This window comes from Psammomys obesus, unplaced genomic scaffold, assembly GCF_907164565.1.
Source record: "Psammomys obesus unplaced genomic scaffold, mPsaObe1.curated_primary_1811, whole genome shotgun sequence".
Classification (NCBI taxonomy): Eukaryota; Metazoa; Chordata; class Mammalia; order Rodentia; family Muridae; genus Psammomys; species Psammomys obesus.
In genome coordinates this window covers 2,432,065-2,444,318 of record NW_026594377.1, presented here as the reverse complement: position 1 = coordinate 2,444,318, position 12,254 = coordinate 2,432,065, and the positions used below count along the sequence as shown (strand labels likewise).

Genomic DNA, 12,254 nt, shown 5'->3' with positions numbered 1-12,254 from the left:
ACACTCTTTCTGCCTCATCTTCCACATAGCTTTCTGAGCCCTGAGGGAAGGGGTTTGATGAAGATGTCCGTTTTAGGGCTGAGTGTTTTAAGGTCTCTCACTTTCTGCAGAATGTCTTGCTGTTGGTCTCTGAATTAGTTTCTAGCTGTGGTAGGAAGATCCTCTGATGGTAGCTGAACAAGACACTGACCTATGAGTGTAGCAGAATGGAGGACATTGTTTCAAATTATCTAGCCCTAACTTGTGAATCATGTTACTCATGACAGGAATCAGGGAGTGATAAGGACAGAGTCCAGCTCCGCCCAGAAGGACATCATTCGATGGTTCAAAGAGGAGCAGCTGCCATTCCGTGCAGGCTACCAGAAAAACTCAGACACCATTGCTCCCTGGTTCCATGGTGAGTACTGAGCCCATCTCTGATGGCAGACCAAGCAGTGCTGTGCCAAGAGAGACAGACAATAGGGCTTTCTCTCCCCTCTTTATTTGTGCTGCACTAATGGAGTCTTTCTCATTATTTCCAAGAAGTGTTTTCTTAAAAGGTTTGCAGAGAGGTGCGTTCTTGCGCCTACTTAGTAATCAGTCAGCAGCCATGGCCACGGCACATGATGTAGGTAAATTTCACCACATACGATACTCCAGGATGTGTGGGAAAGCAGGGCGTCCCAGGGACGCAGCAGGAGAGTGTGACTCGGCACGTGCTGCTGTGTCAGTGGGGGCTGCTTGATGCATTGGGACAGGGTTAGCAGGCAGAAGGCCAGCTCTGACCTTTAACTAGTTTAGTGACCTGGAAAAAACAGTGCTGTCTTTTTAAAGCTGCTCAACCTCCTCTTTCTATAGCTGTTCAACCTGCTTAAACCCCAGTTTCCTCACCCCTTAAATGAGAATCTGGAGCAATTTAGCCTTACAGAATCCTGTGACTTTGATCCTTTCTTTCTGATGCTGTAGCAAGTCTGCAAAGTGGAGATTTTTGAGTCCTTGGTCAGTATTACCTGATCATTCCAGCATTTGGCTTAAGAGAATCAGTTAACCTCTGTTGATCTTATACACATCTCAAGAAAAGTCTGTTGTTTCTTTTGTAGACCTGTGGTTAGGGACTGGGTTATAGCTCTGACAGAGGTATTTGCCCACAATGTACAAAGTGGTCAGTTCTAACCCCAACACAGAAAAGAAAAGGAAAAAGGAAGGAAGGAATTACCTGTAGCTGAGTTGGAATTAATACCTACGTCTACATCTGAGGCAATCTCTCCCACTAGCACATAGTTTAGAGTACCTTGGTTTGAACTATGTTTAAGGCATCTCACTTTTTAGAAGTGTCATTGCTCACATGAATAAGACCACAGAAAATAAGTTCCCAAACACATAACATGAGCAACCACTTCTAAAGCCCCCAGCTCATCCATGATAGCTGGGTCCTGACAGCTGTTTTCATTGTCTGTGTCCCAGCAGAACTGCCAGGTGTGTTTGAGGGTCAGACTTTGGTTTGATTGTTCCGTGAGGAGTCCCAAGCCCTCCTGGAGCAGGGCTGCTATCCTTCCACCACTCTGTGGTGTTGTGATGCTGTCAGAGACTGACAGAGGGAGCTCTGCTGATTGTGCACACCTTTACCATCACCACACCACTGTCTGATGCCCTCTGTTTCCTTTCAAGATAAGCACAGGAAGTCAGCCTTTGTAGTTTCAGTGTCCTTGGACGGTGGCTGTATGCTGCTGTCCCTGATTATGAAAACAGTCATGTTTCTGTTTGTTTGTTTTAAATGACAGGGTATGTAAATTGCAAGTGTTAGCCAGTGTCATTAAGAATTCTGATATGTGAATGGGCAGTTCTGTCTGAAAGAGCTGTGGGAAGCTGGAAGACATGGCAGGACTGGAAGTCCAGCGGGAACTTCGCTTAGGAAAACATAAATCTGTAGTGTTCCACATAATCCTTTATAAACATGGCATTGCTGTTGATTTGTTCTACAAATATTTATCATGTTATAAACAAAATAAATAACATGATAAATAAATAATGTGATAACAAATGTGCAGTCGGTGGCCAGTATAAATCCTTAGCTTCCATTTTAGGAAGAGGGAATCATATATTTCTATGATGGAGACGGGGTGGAACACGCTTTGTCTCTCTGACATACAACCTCTTATGTGTTCACTAGTTAGTACAACAGAAAATAGCCTCGTGTTACCCCTGAGCACTTCTCATTATATCCACATATCAGAATTTCTTCACAGACTATATCCAGATACAGAATTTCTGGAAAGGAGAGACATATGTATGTTTAGTATGCATGTTGAACATTCCTGATCCAAGCAGCCAAAATCAGAAACACTTCAGAATTTGAGCTAACATGTTGCTCAAGTAGTTCAGATCAGGGCATTTGATTTCCATATTTTCTGGTTGTAAATGCTCAACTGGTAGGTCTACCAAATATGTTGTCATTTGAAAACCTCCAAAATCTGAAACGCTTGTGGGCAAGCATGTTGAATGAGTTATACCTGATCTGTCCTGGGTATTGACAAATGTCCCCGAAGCCATTATCCTGGCTTATACGCCTATCTCTGCTCCTGAGTGTCTGCTTTTCTCATACTGATCAGTGCTCAGTGTTGCCTGATTTAATTTCCTTCCATCTTGGGGGTCCACAGTGGAATTGTAATAATTGTGGCTGATGTGCAGTGAGCCTGAGACCTCATGAATTTGATGGGTAAGTGTTTGCTGTAAACAGTTCTTCAGATGTTTTGGTCATTTTCCCAGGATATTTATTAAATTTTTGTTTTGATTTGTAGAATTTTGAATATTTTAAATAGTAATCATTTACCAATTATTTGGGCTAGCTATGCTTCTCTTTAGTCTACACTGGCACATTCTGAGGAACACGTTTTCATGTATGTGCTGTTTATTTTTTGTTAATTTTTTTTGGCTTATATTACGTACAACCAACCTACAATTTGCTTTTTCATAGATATAGGCTATACAGACATCTTTCTGCTTATTATTGCATAAAACCACATAAAATTCACCATCCAAACCATGTTTATTGTTTTTTTAAATATTTTGAGTAAGCACAGGAAATAATGGTTTTCCTTATGACATTTCATACATATGTGTATTTGACTTTACTGATATTCATCCCTCATAGCAGCTCCCTTGTTCCCGCCTTCCTCTCTCCTGCCCACCTCCACAATGATCTATTGGTATGTGCATGTATGTGCTGGTCTACATGCCTGTGCATGTGTGTGGAGAGGACAGCTTCTTTCTTTCCCACTTTCCACTCTGAGTCAGGATCTTCCCTGCTCCTGGAGCTTTCTTATTGCCATAGGCTTGCTGGCCAGCAGACATAGGCCTGTCTCTACCTCTCCAGCACTGGACCTACAGACCCAGCTCTGAGTTGGGTACTAAGAATCTGTATTCAGGTCTTTTGGTCATGTAGCAAGCGTGTTAGCCACCGAGCCATCTCCTCAGCCCTTCCACTACTGTTACATGTGCTGCTGTTTGTTTTCTATAGTTATAGGCTGCCTCTGGACCACACTGCCAGGGATCAGCATGAGGTGTGAATGTGAGGTTTTTTTCATGTCGTTCCTGGGCCTGTCCTGTGTCTGGGTATGTGTGGTGACTTTCAACACACTTGTTTTTGAATGCCCTAGCCTTTAATTTCTTCCTCAAAGGGTGGAAATGAAGAGAAAGGGAAGAGGGGAAGAAGTTTTGAAACTTAATTTCCCAAACACCAAGATGTAAGTTGTACTTTCTCCCCTGTGATTGGGGAGGCGGCAAATACGTGCAGGGCTCTCTGTGCACAGCAAACGAGCTCACATGTGTGAAGAGTTCAGAACAGCACCCCCACCTTCAGCCCTGCGCCCAGAAAACAGGGCTTTGGCTTTGGCTTATCAGAAGAAGAGCCAGGACGCCTTTGCCGGGTGCTTTCTGCCTTCCCTGTATACAGCCTCACTGTTTTGAGAAACAGCTATCCAAGGAACATTTGGTTTTTCAGCAAAGCAGAGCTTAATTACAACAAAAGCTGTCTCATTTGGCAGTGCTTACTTACGGCCTGTCCTTAAAAAGCCAGGTCACCTCAGGAGGCAATAGTGACATGGAAGGCCATGGGATAGAATCAGAGGATTTGGCTGTTTGGGAAGTTGGCAGGTCAAGGCTGAGCTTGTGGGAGAGGGTGCAGCCACCAGGGGGGTGGGCCTGCCGGGGAAAGGCTTCTGTCTGTCTCCTAGACTCCGGATCTTCTGAATACTGTCATTAAGTCTATTCTGTTGGTTTCCTTGACAAAAGGGATTATTTCTTCTTGCCTGTGTCATTTTTATCCTTTCACATCCTGTTGTCCTGGACTGTAATTCTCAGCTCAGCTGTGTCTTGTCCCTGGAATACAACCCCTGTTTTTAATCCATTTTATTCTTGAAGCCAGTTACTAGGTTTCCACAATCTTTTAGCTGCTCTGTTTGGTCTCATGTGCTCCGGAAGTATATGATAAGCTCCAGAGAGTCCTGCCTATCTGACTAGCAAATTTACCAAGCATAATGAAACTCCAGGTTCTGAGTCTCCATGGTGAATTGATACATAATCTATTACACCCACCAACCTGCTCTGAGGCCTTACGGAGAGAGGGTCAAACAATAAACACAACTCAGGTTTGACATTCTACCACAAGTTCATTTCTTCATTCCACCAACATTTCCTCACCCCTCCTAAATAGACAAAACTGTGGCAGTGTAGGGACCTTAGAAACTGCCACAGACTGGGAGTGTAGAAGACAGAAAGGAAGACAAAAACAGATTTCTAGTTTAGGGTTTCCCAAGCAGTCTTTGTTGCTCAATAATTCCACTCACACACTTGCTTTGCATATCTGGTTGATAATTAGTTTTTGAAATGTCATGAACAGTTGCCAAATAGAATATAAGTGGGCTCAATGAAGTAGTCCATCATTGTTTATTCCTTGTGAATGTCTTTTGCTGATGTGGCACAAAACCTCTGCCTTCTAGATGCTGTGGTCTCTATAGCTTATGTCTGAGGCCACTCCACAAGCAAATCCCTATACTCCCAGTGGTCTCTGGCGTTACTGGAACGTACTGTAGACATTTATATCATTCCTCTCGGTGTGTCTCTCTGCCTCTCTCTCTTTGGTAGGTACATTTTCTCCATTTTTGGTAATTCAAAAATTACCTGGAATTCAAGTTGCCTATAGATAGCCATCTTGGACTTTTCTCCATTTCTCCAGTTTGTGTTGTATCCCCAGCTCCTTCTGCAAGGGCACAAGGCACCACCACATCTGGGTGGAGGTAACTGATTTCATTAAGAAAGGCTCACCGATATACCTCAGCAGGGCTGCCAATCAGTGCCCATTAGTGCCCCATCCTTTGACTACCTTGCTTCAGAAGAGAGATTTCTTAATTGCAGCATATCAAATTTTGTTCACCTTTCACTGAGAGATTTTCAAGTAGCTGCCTTCCAAGCACAAATTACTGGTGTGTGTGACATTTCAACATTTGTGGCTGAGCTTCAGGCAATGGTTTGCCTTGTATGGTGTTACATCTAGGATGCACACATCTCATGAAGCAACTAGACTATGACCAATAGCAAAAATATGTCACCCTGTGTGTTGCATGGAGGAGAACAGGAAGCCTCTTCTCTGGTTGTCACGGTGTGACCTGGGAGAAACTGTCAGGGCTCTGTTTAGCATGCAAACTTCACTTACGTTTGTGGCATCAAGACACTTTTCATAATTATCTATATTTCTCCATTAGTTCCCTATGTTACATTTGTTCAAACTTCTAAACTGGAGAAGATGAAACAGAAAAAAAAAAAAAGCTAAAGCTACAAGGTTCATTCTGGGATGTTCTAGTTCTTCTGTGCTGTGTTCTGCTGTTCTCCCCCCACCCCCAATACCCAGAACACCCTGGCCTTTCTTATCAATGACTCAGTGTCAAGATCTTTCCACCAAGATGTTACTGTACTTTCTATTAATGTTGAGAGTAGAGAGACCTTGGACTTTAAATTCTCCATTACTAATGTGTTGTAAATGATGTACTTGATTTACAAATGTCTAGGATGAAAGGTGTGTGTGTGTGTGTGTGTGTGTGTGTGTGTGTGTGTGTGTGTGTGCGTATGCTTGCACAGGGGTGTGAAGGGATGGAACCCAGCATGTTAGACAAGCATTGTACTTATGATTCAGGATGTAGCTTTGTAATTTTGCATCATAGAGCTGGGAGGTAATCCAGAAGCCAGCGTCCAGTGGAGTGGTTATGGTAGAAGCAATAGCAAGTACCTCTGCTTTGAGGGAGCTGTATAGGAGGAAGTTTCAAAAGTATTGAAGAAATTAGGGTCTTTGTCCTTACACTTTTCTTGGTCAGCATATGCTTTCTTATAATATCTCCTGCCGCAACCATATGATGCTGGATACTACTTCTTTATGTCGGGGGGGGGGCGGGGACAAAGAAAACAAGGGGTGGTTAAGATTACTCGTACAGAGTTGGTTGAATGGCTTTACATCTGATACTATCAGTCAGACATGTGGCCTTGGCCAAGAGACCTAACTTCTGTACTTCTGTCACTTTTATGTATGGTGCAGGAAGTGACTAAGGATCAAATCTTTTAATAGATCAAGAGTACTCAACTTGATTGAGTTATTGAGGTACACAATAAGCACCAGGTAATAGGTGTAACTATCAAAAGAGGACATGAGAAGGGGTAATGATAATAATTCTAGTCCTTTAACTACTAGAGAAACATTGAGACAACATTTTAAGAGCTTTGGTCACATTCATCTCTTCCTAGCGGGGGTTTGGGGCAGGTCCCAGAGCCTCTCAGGAAATCCCCACCTTGACTGCAGAAGGAATTGAAAGTGCATGGAGGAGAAAGCAGAGACCTTTGTACTGTAACAGGAGAGTATTGCACTCTTCCAGGTGCAGTTGGAGACTGGAGTAATTGCTGGAAACAGTTACTCCTCATTCTGTGCTGTGGGTAGGTTGGCGTGTGAGTGCAGAGGTGCCCTTTGCAAATACTATTTTCCATCAGTCTTTCATTTTGCATATTTTGGGGGAAGCCCAGAGGCAGGAGCGTAGCACAGATGGCAAAGAAGGACAGCAAAGCATTGGACGGCAGCTCGGGAACTGGCGATCTTTAGTGGCCAGACTCTGGGAAGCCCTCAGTGGCTATAATGTCTTGTTGCACTGGTACAGCCTGTAGTCTGGCCTAAAATACCGAGGGCTACTGGTCCTCAGAACACAAACTGGTCCTCTGACCTCAAGAGAGAGGGAAATGGCACCTAGTAGGATCTGTACTCCCAGATCACACTTAACGTTTTAAGAGAAATGCATCTTCTGTAAGGTGCTCAGGGTGGGCCTGAACACCCCTTTGTAAAATAGATATTTGTAAAATGTCTTGAGCACAGTGAGTTAAAAGCAAAACACCAGAGCTGAGGATCTGGCACAGACCCTGATTCTGCAGCCTTGGCATTGGTTTTCCAGGCTTGGCTACAAAGTGGGGATGATAATGTTACCAGTTCTCCTTACTTAGAACACTTTGAAGATTAAATAAAAGATGAAATGTAAACAGAAGCACATTGTTCCATCACAGGAGGAGAAGGATGTAGCCTGGTTGAGTGGGTGGGAGTTTGGCTATGAGTTCAAGGCCTAGAGCCAGGGCCTCACTTATCCTGACCTGCCTAAGGACCTGCTATGTTCTGTGAACACACTCTGAAGTATTAAAAATATTCATTTATTTTTATTTTTATCAATATGAGTATTTGCCTGCATGAGAGTATTTGCATTACACGGATACCTTTTTGTTCATGGAGGCCAGGAGAGAGTATTAGATCCCCTGGGGCAGGAATCACAGGGAGCTGTGAGCTGCCATGTGGGTGCTTGGTGTTATAGGTGGCTCTCAGCCTGTGTATTCTAGGAATGCAACTTTGGGTCCTTTGCAAGTGCTCTCAGCCACTGAGCTATCTCTCCATCTCCTTTAGGCTTCTCTCAGAGTCACAATATTAGTACCACGTTGTAGGGTTGCTTTAAGGGCTCAGTGAAGCAGATTGTGTTATTATCTGGTAATATTTCATTTATGCCCCACATGTAGTTTCTGCACATGGGAAGTAGGTTGGGGAGCTGCACATCATACAGGACACCCATCCATCTGTTGACTCTAATAATTCTTAAACCTGACGTGGTAGCAGCATAGAGCTGCTAATTGTGAGATGGAATCAGTTGGCTGGGTCTTTTCCAGGGGTAGGTGCTGAAGATATAAAGCATGTCCGTGTGGGAGCGGTTTGATTGGTTGGTGGTCAGAAGGAAGTGGGGAAGGGCAAGATGGTCCTGATGGAGCATGTGGTACATGAGCCCACACAGCTAAGAGCAGGTGAGCACTCAGGTGATGGGAGCCAGGCATTCTGCAAGCTCCGAGCAAATAGCTCAGGAGGCATCCAAATGCCCCATACTCTCTGGTTGCATATTGAGTAGGAATTTTCTAGAACATGCCATGGGAATAATCATCCTACCGACTTCTTCCTGTGGAACACTCTCTGTCCTTTCGATATTTAACTAGAGGCCTGCTCAGGTTGCCGAGTTACTGTGAGTCTCTTCAGGACTGTAGATCTCTTCAGGGCAGAAATTTGGGGGGTCTGTTCTGGTCAAACCTTCATTCTAGAGAGGACTAAAATCACGCAATTCAACGCAGTAACTATTGGCCACACATACCAAGTAATTAAGTAAACAAAACTGAAATTTGAGTCCACAGGCAGACTAGCTCTAGTTCAGGTCTCAATAAATACTCGTGGCTGGCAGCAAACACCTGGCCAACACAGGACATTTCTATATGTGACTTCTTATATTAGTGTGACTACAACACATGATAGCAGTGCCATGGAGAGAAAATATTGATTTGGTGCCATGGGAGAGAAACACTGGCAGTAGGAACAAGAGATAAAGGCTCTTCACATCATGGCAGACAGGGATCCACTTGCCATGGCAAATATGTGGGAGACCAGTCACATCATATTGGACCGGGAAGCTGAGAAAAGAGAATTCTAGGCCTCAACTAGCTTTCTTTTTCCCCTTCATTTCCATCTCATCCACTAGCCAATGAGATAGTGTGACCCACATTCCAAGTGGGTCACTATCCTTTCATTCATCCTCCAAGGAAACCACCATAAACTTTCAACAGGTGTGTTTTAATCTCCTGTGGATTCTGTTTCAGAACTACTCTTTTCGACCAAGTCAGATCACTTCCCGGACCACTGAGTTCTCACTGATAGCCAGTGCAAGAGCATCAAAATTCACTTTGGATATAAAAAAGATCTCAGCACTACCCTCAGGGCAACCTACCAGAACTTCTTCAGTGGTAGACAACCCTGTGTTGATCCAAATAGGTCTCTAAGGGAAACTGTGTTCATAAATACAGTTCTTTTACTGTCTGTTCTAGTTTCTGTGTTGCTATGATAAAACACTGACCCAAAGAGACTAGAGGGAGAAAGGGTATATTCCAGTGTGTAACTCCCAAGTCACTAAGGGAAGGCATGGGAGGGACTCATGGCAGGAGCCTGGAGGCAGGGACCGGAGCGTGATCGAGGAGGAATGCTGCTTACTGGCTTGCTCAATTATACAACTCAGGACCACCTGCCAGGGATGGCGCCAACCACAGAGGCCTAGACTCTCAAATATCAATCAATACTCAAGAAAATGTCCCCACAGAGCAGCTTGATGGAGGAAATTCTTCAACTGAGGGTCCTTCTTTTGATGTGACCCTAGTTTGTGTCAAGTTGACATATTCTCCTTTTTGTGTGTGTGTGTCCAGTTACCAAATGCCAGGAGTTTTGTTTGTTTGGTTTGCTTTGCTTTTACTGATTCCCAAAGACCTCAAAATACACATGGAATCATAGTCTGTCTGGCTTCCATCAAACTCTACTCATACAAAGAGGAGGAACAGAGGAGTAGTTTATAGGGACTTGGCTGAAATGACTTTTTCTCCTTTTCCCACAGGGATCCTCACACTAAAGAAAGCAAACGAACTTCTGAGCACAGGCGTGCCAGGCAGTTTTCTGATCCGAGTCAGTGAGAAGATCAAGGGCTATGCCCTGTCCTACCTGTCTGAGGAAGGCTGCAAACATTTCCTCATAGATGCGTCTGCGGACTCTTACAGCTTCCTGGGTGTGGACCAGCTGCAGCATGCCACACTGGCAGATCTGGTGGAATATCACAAGGTGAAGCCACTCATATGCTTAATTTGCATTAGGAATTATTATCCTATAGATATATAACAAGGAAAGGCAGGGCTGGAAATACAGCTCCAGGGCAAGCATTGAGGAGTGGCAGCGGCACATAATCCCTGCAGGTAATGAGGAGTCTTAATTGTGTTGCCTTTGTTATACCCTCCGGGCATATTCAGGGACAGCCCACTGGAGCTGAAAATACTGGAGCTTCACATACTGATCACGTCTGAGGTGGCCCTATTCTAGAACTCGGGCTCTGGTAGGAAAGGGAATCTGGCAGTAGGAAAGTGTCCTTTAGGATTGTCATAAGCCAATATAGCTTCTCATAAACCTAGGGTAGTGGAGTGATATCCCCTGAGGAGGTAGCAAGGACATCGGCCACACAGCTGTCACATAACCCTGTGCCTTGATTGACAGGAGGAGCCCATAACCTCCCTGGGGAAGGAACTCCTGCTATATCCCTGTGGTCAACAGGACAAGCCACCCGACTACCTGGAGCTCTTTGAGTGAGAACTGTCATCCAGATCAACCTCCAGCCTCCAGCTGGACTCTCCTCTGGACAGACACCTCTGAGATGGACATTTGTGTGTGATGCCAAAATCACCATCAGAGCCAACACTGAACAATGTCTGTGGGTCTTAACTGAAACCTCTCCTCTGCATAAATGTTTGAGTTCAATTCAAGGGGATATGACCTCTCCCTCATCTTCATTCTGAAAGGGAAAGGGGAAAGGTACCCATGTCATCAGCAACATACTCATAGGCTGTTACTATGTTGAAGGATATGACCATACTGATGTATATAAGATAAGAAATAACAAGGGTAAACTGAAACCTTTTTAGCAATTAAGGTGTTACTTTTTAAAATGAGTGAATTGTTGTGTGATCTACACACTCCCTTTTTTTACTCACTCACAGGTCTCAGTCTTCTGTGCCGATGAACTTTCAACTTGGCTTCAGAATGCTAGAAAAAAAATGTCCTCACTGAGGGCTGAGATTATTTTCAAAAGATCACCCTTTCTGTGTGTGTTGGAGCCAGGATATATGAGACAGAAAAAAAGCAAGAGCCAGGTGCAAATTGAAAGAAGTTTTAACACTTGGGATGAGAGACTTCCCATGTACTAGAAGCCCACATGGTGAGAGCAAGGAACCTAGGAATCTTAGACTTTGTTTCCTCATCCTGCTCTGCCTCACTCACCTCCATCTGTGAGTAAATACATAAGATGCTGTGCATGGCCATGTGAGGATTGGTGTCTTTATGATTCAAACAGAAGAACAGAGTAAGTGGGTAGTTTGTATACCATCTGTTGAAGGTTGAATATGTATTGTGTCCCATGCCAAAAATACATGTGTCCTGACTTCCCTGTGCACAAGTGTGAACTGATACGGAAAGAGGGTCTTTGCAGACAAGATAAGTAAGGTGGGCCCTGAATCTAATGACTGACATTCATAACAGGGAGAAAGATTTAGAAATAGAGAAATAGAAGGATGAAGTCTAAGGGACCACAGAGAGTAAAGGGATGCAGCTGGCAGTGTGGGGTGCCAGGAATTGTGAAAGACAACATGATCCAGGGCCAGATTCCCCCTGGAACTCTAGCAGAAAGCATGGCCTTATTCATACTTGTTTGCACCTTTATTTCAGCCTTCTCGCCTTTCGAAATGAGAGGCAGTAAACATCTAAGTCATCAATATATGGTAACTTTTACATCAGTCTCAGAAAACTAATGCAATAGTTTATGTCACCATGTGTCCTGCACAAGTTTCATAGATTTGTTTCTTGCTACACAGTGTGTACCCTCATGATGAAATAAAAGGATATAGGAATAACACCCCAAGTAATGATGTCTAGCCCTCAGACTGAGACTTATTCTGCATCATTCTTAAATCAAAATCTCTAGCCATCCTCAACCCAGCATCAATCACTGAACATTACTGAGGTGGGGCCAATTTCTGGACAGTGACCAGGAGTCCGTGAGTCGTTCAGTGTTAAGTTTGCTGGAAGGAAGAACTTTGCCCACAGCTAAGCCTATGTATGCTAGCTTTGGTTTAAACAAAGCAGG

General features: G+C 44.0%; 1 protein-coding gene across 1 annotated transcript in view; it reads left to right on the top strand.

Moving 5' to 3' along the window:
• Positions 1-12,033, top strand: part of Sh2d4a (SH2 domain containing 4A) — a 58,774-nt gene extending 46,741 nt beyond the window's left edge. Inside the window, exons 7-9 of the mRNA XM_055618821.1 lie at positions 267-397; positions 9,966-10,186; positions 10,613-12,033. Of these exons, the coding sequence (XP_055474796.1) occupies positions 267-397; positions 9,966-10,186; positions 10,613-10,705 (445 nt within the window). The 3' untranslated portion in view covers positions 10,706-12,033. The remainder of the gene's footprint in view (positions 1-266; positions 398-9,965; positions 10,187-10,612) is intronic.
• The last annotated feature ends 221 nt before the right edge of the window (positions 12,034-12,254 follow it).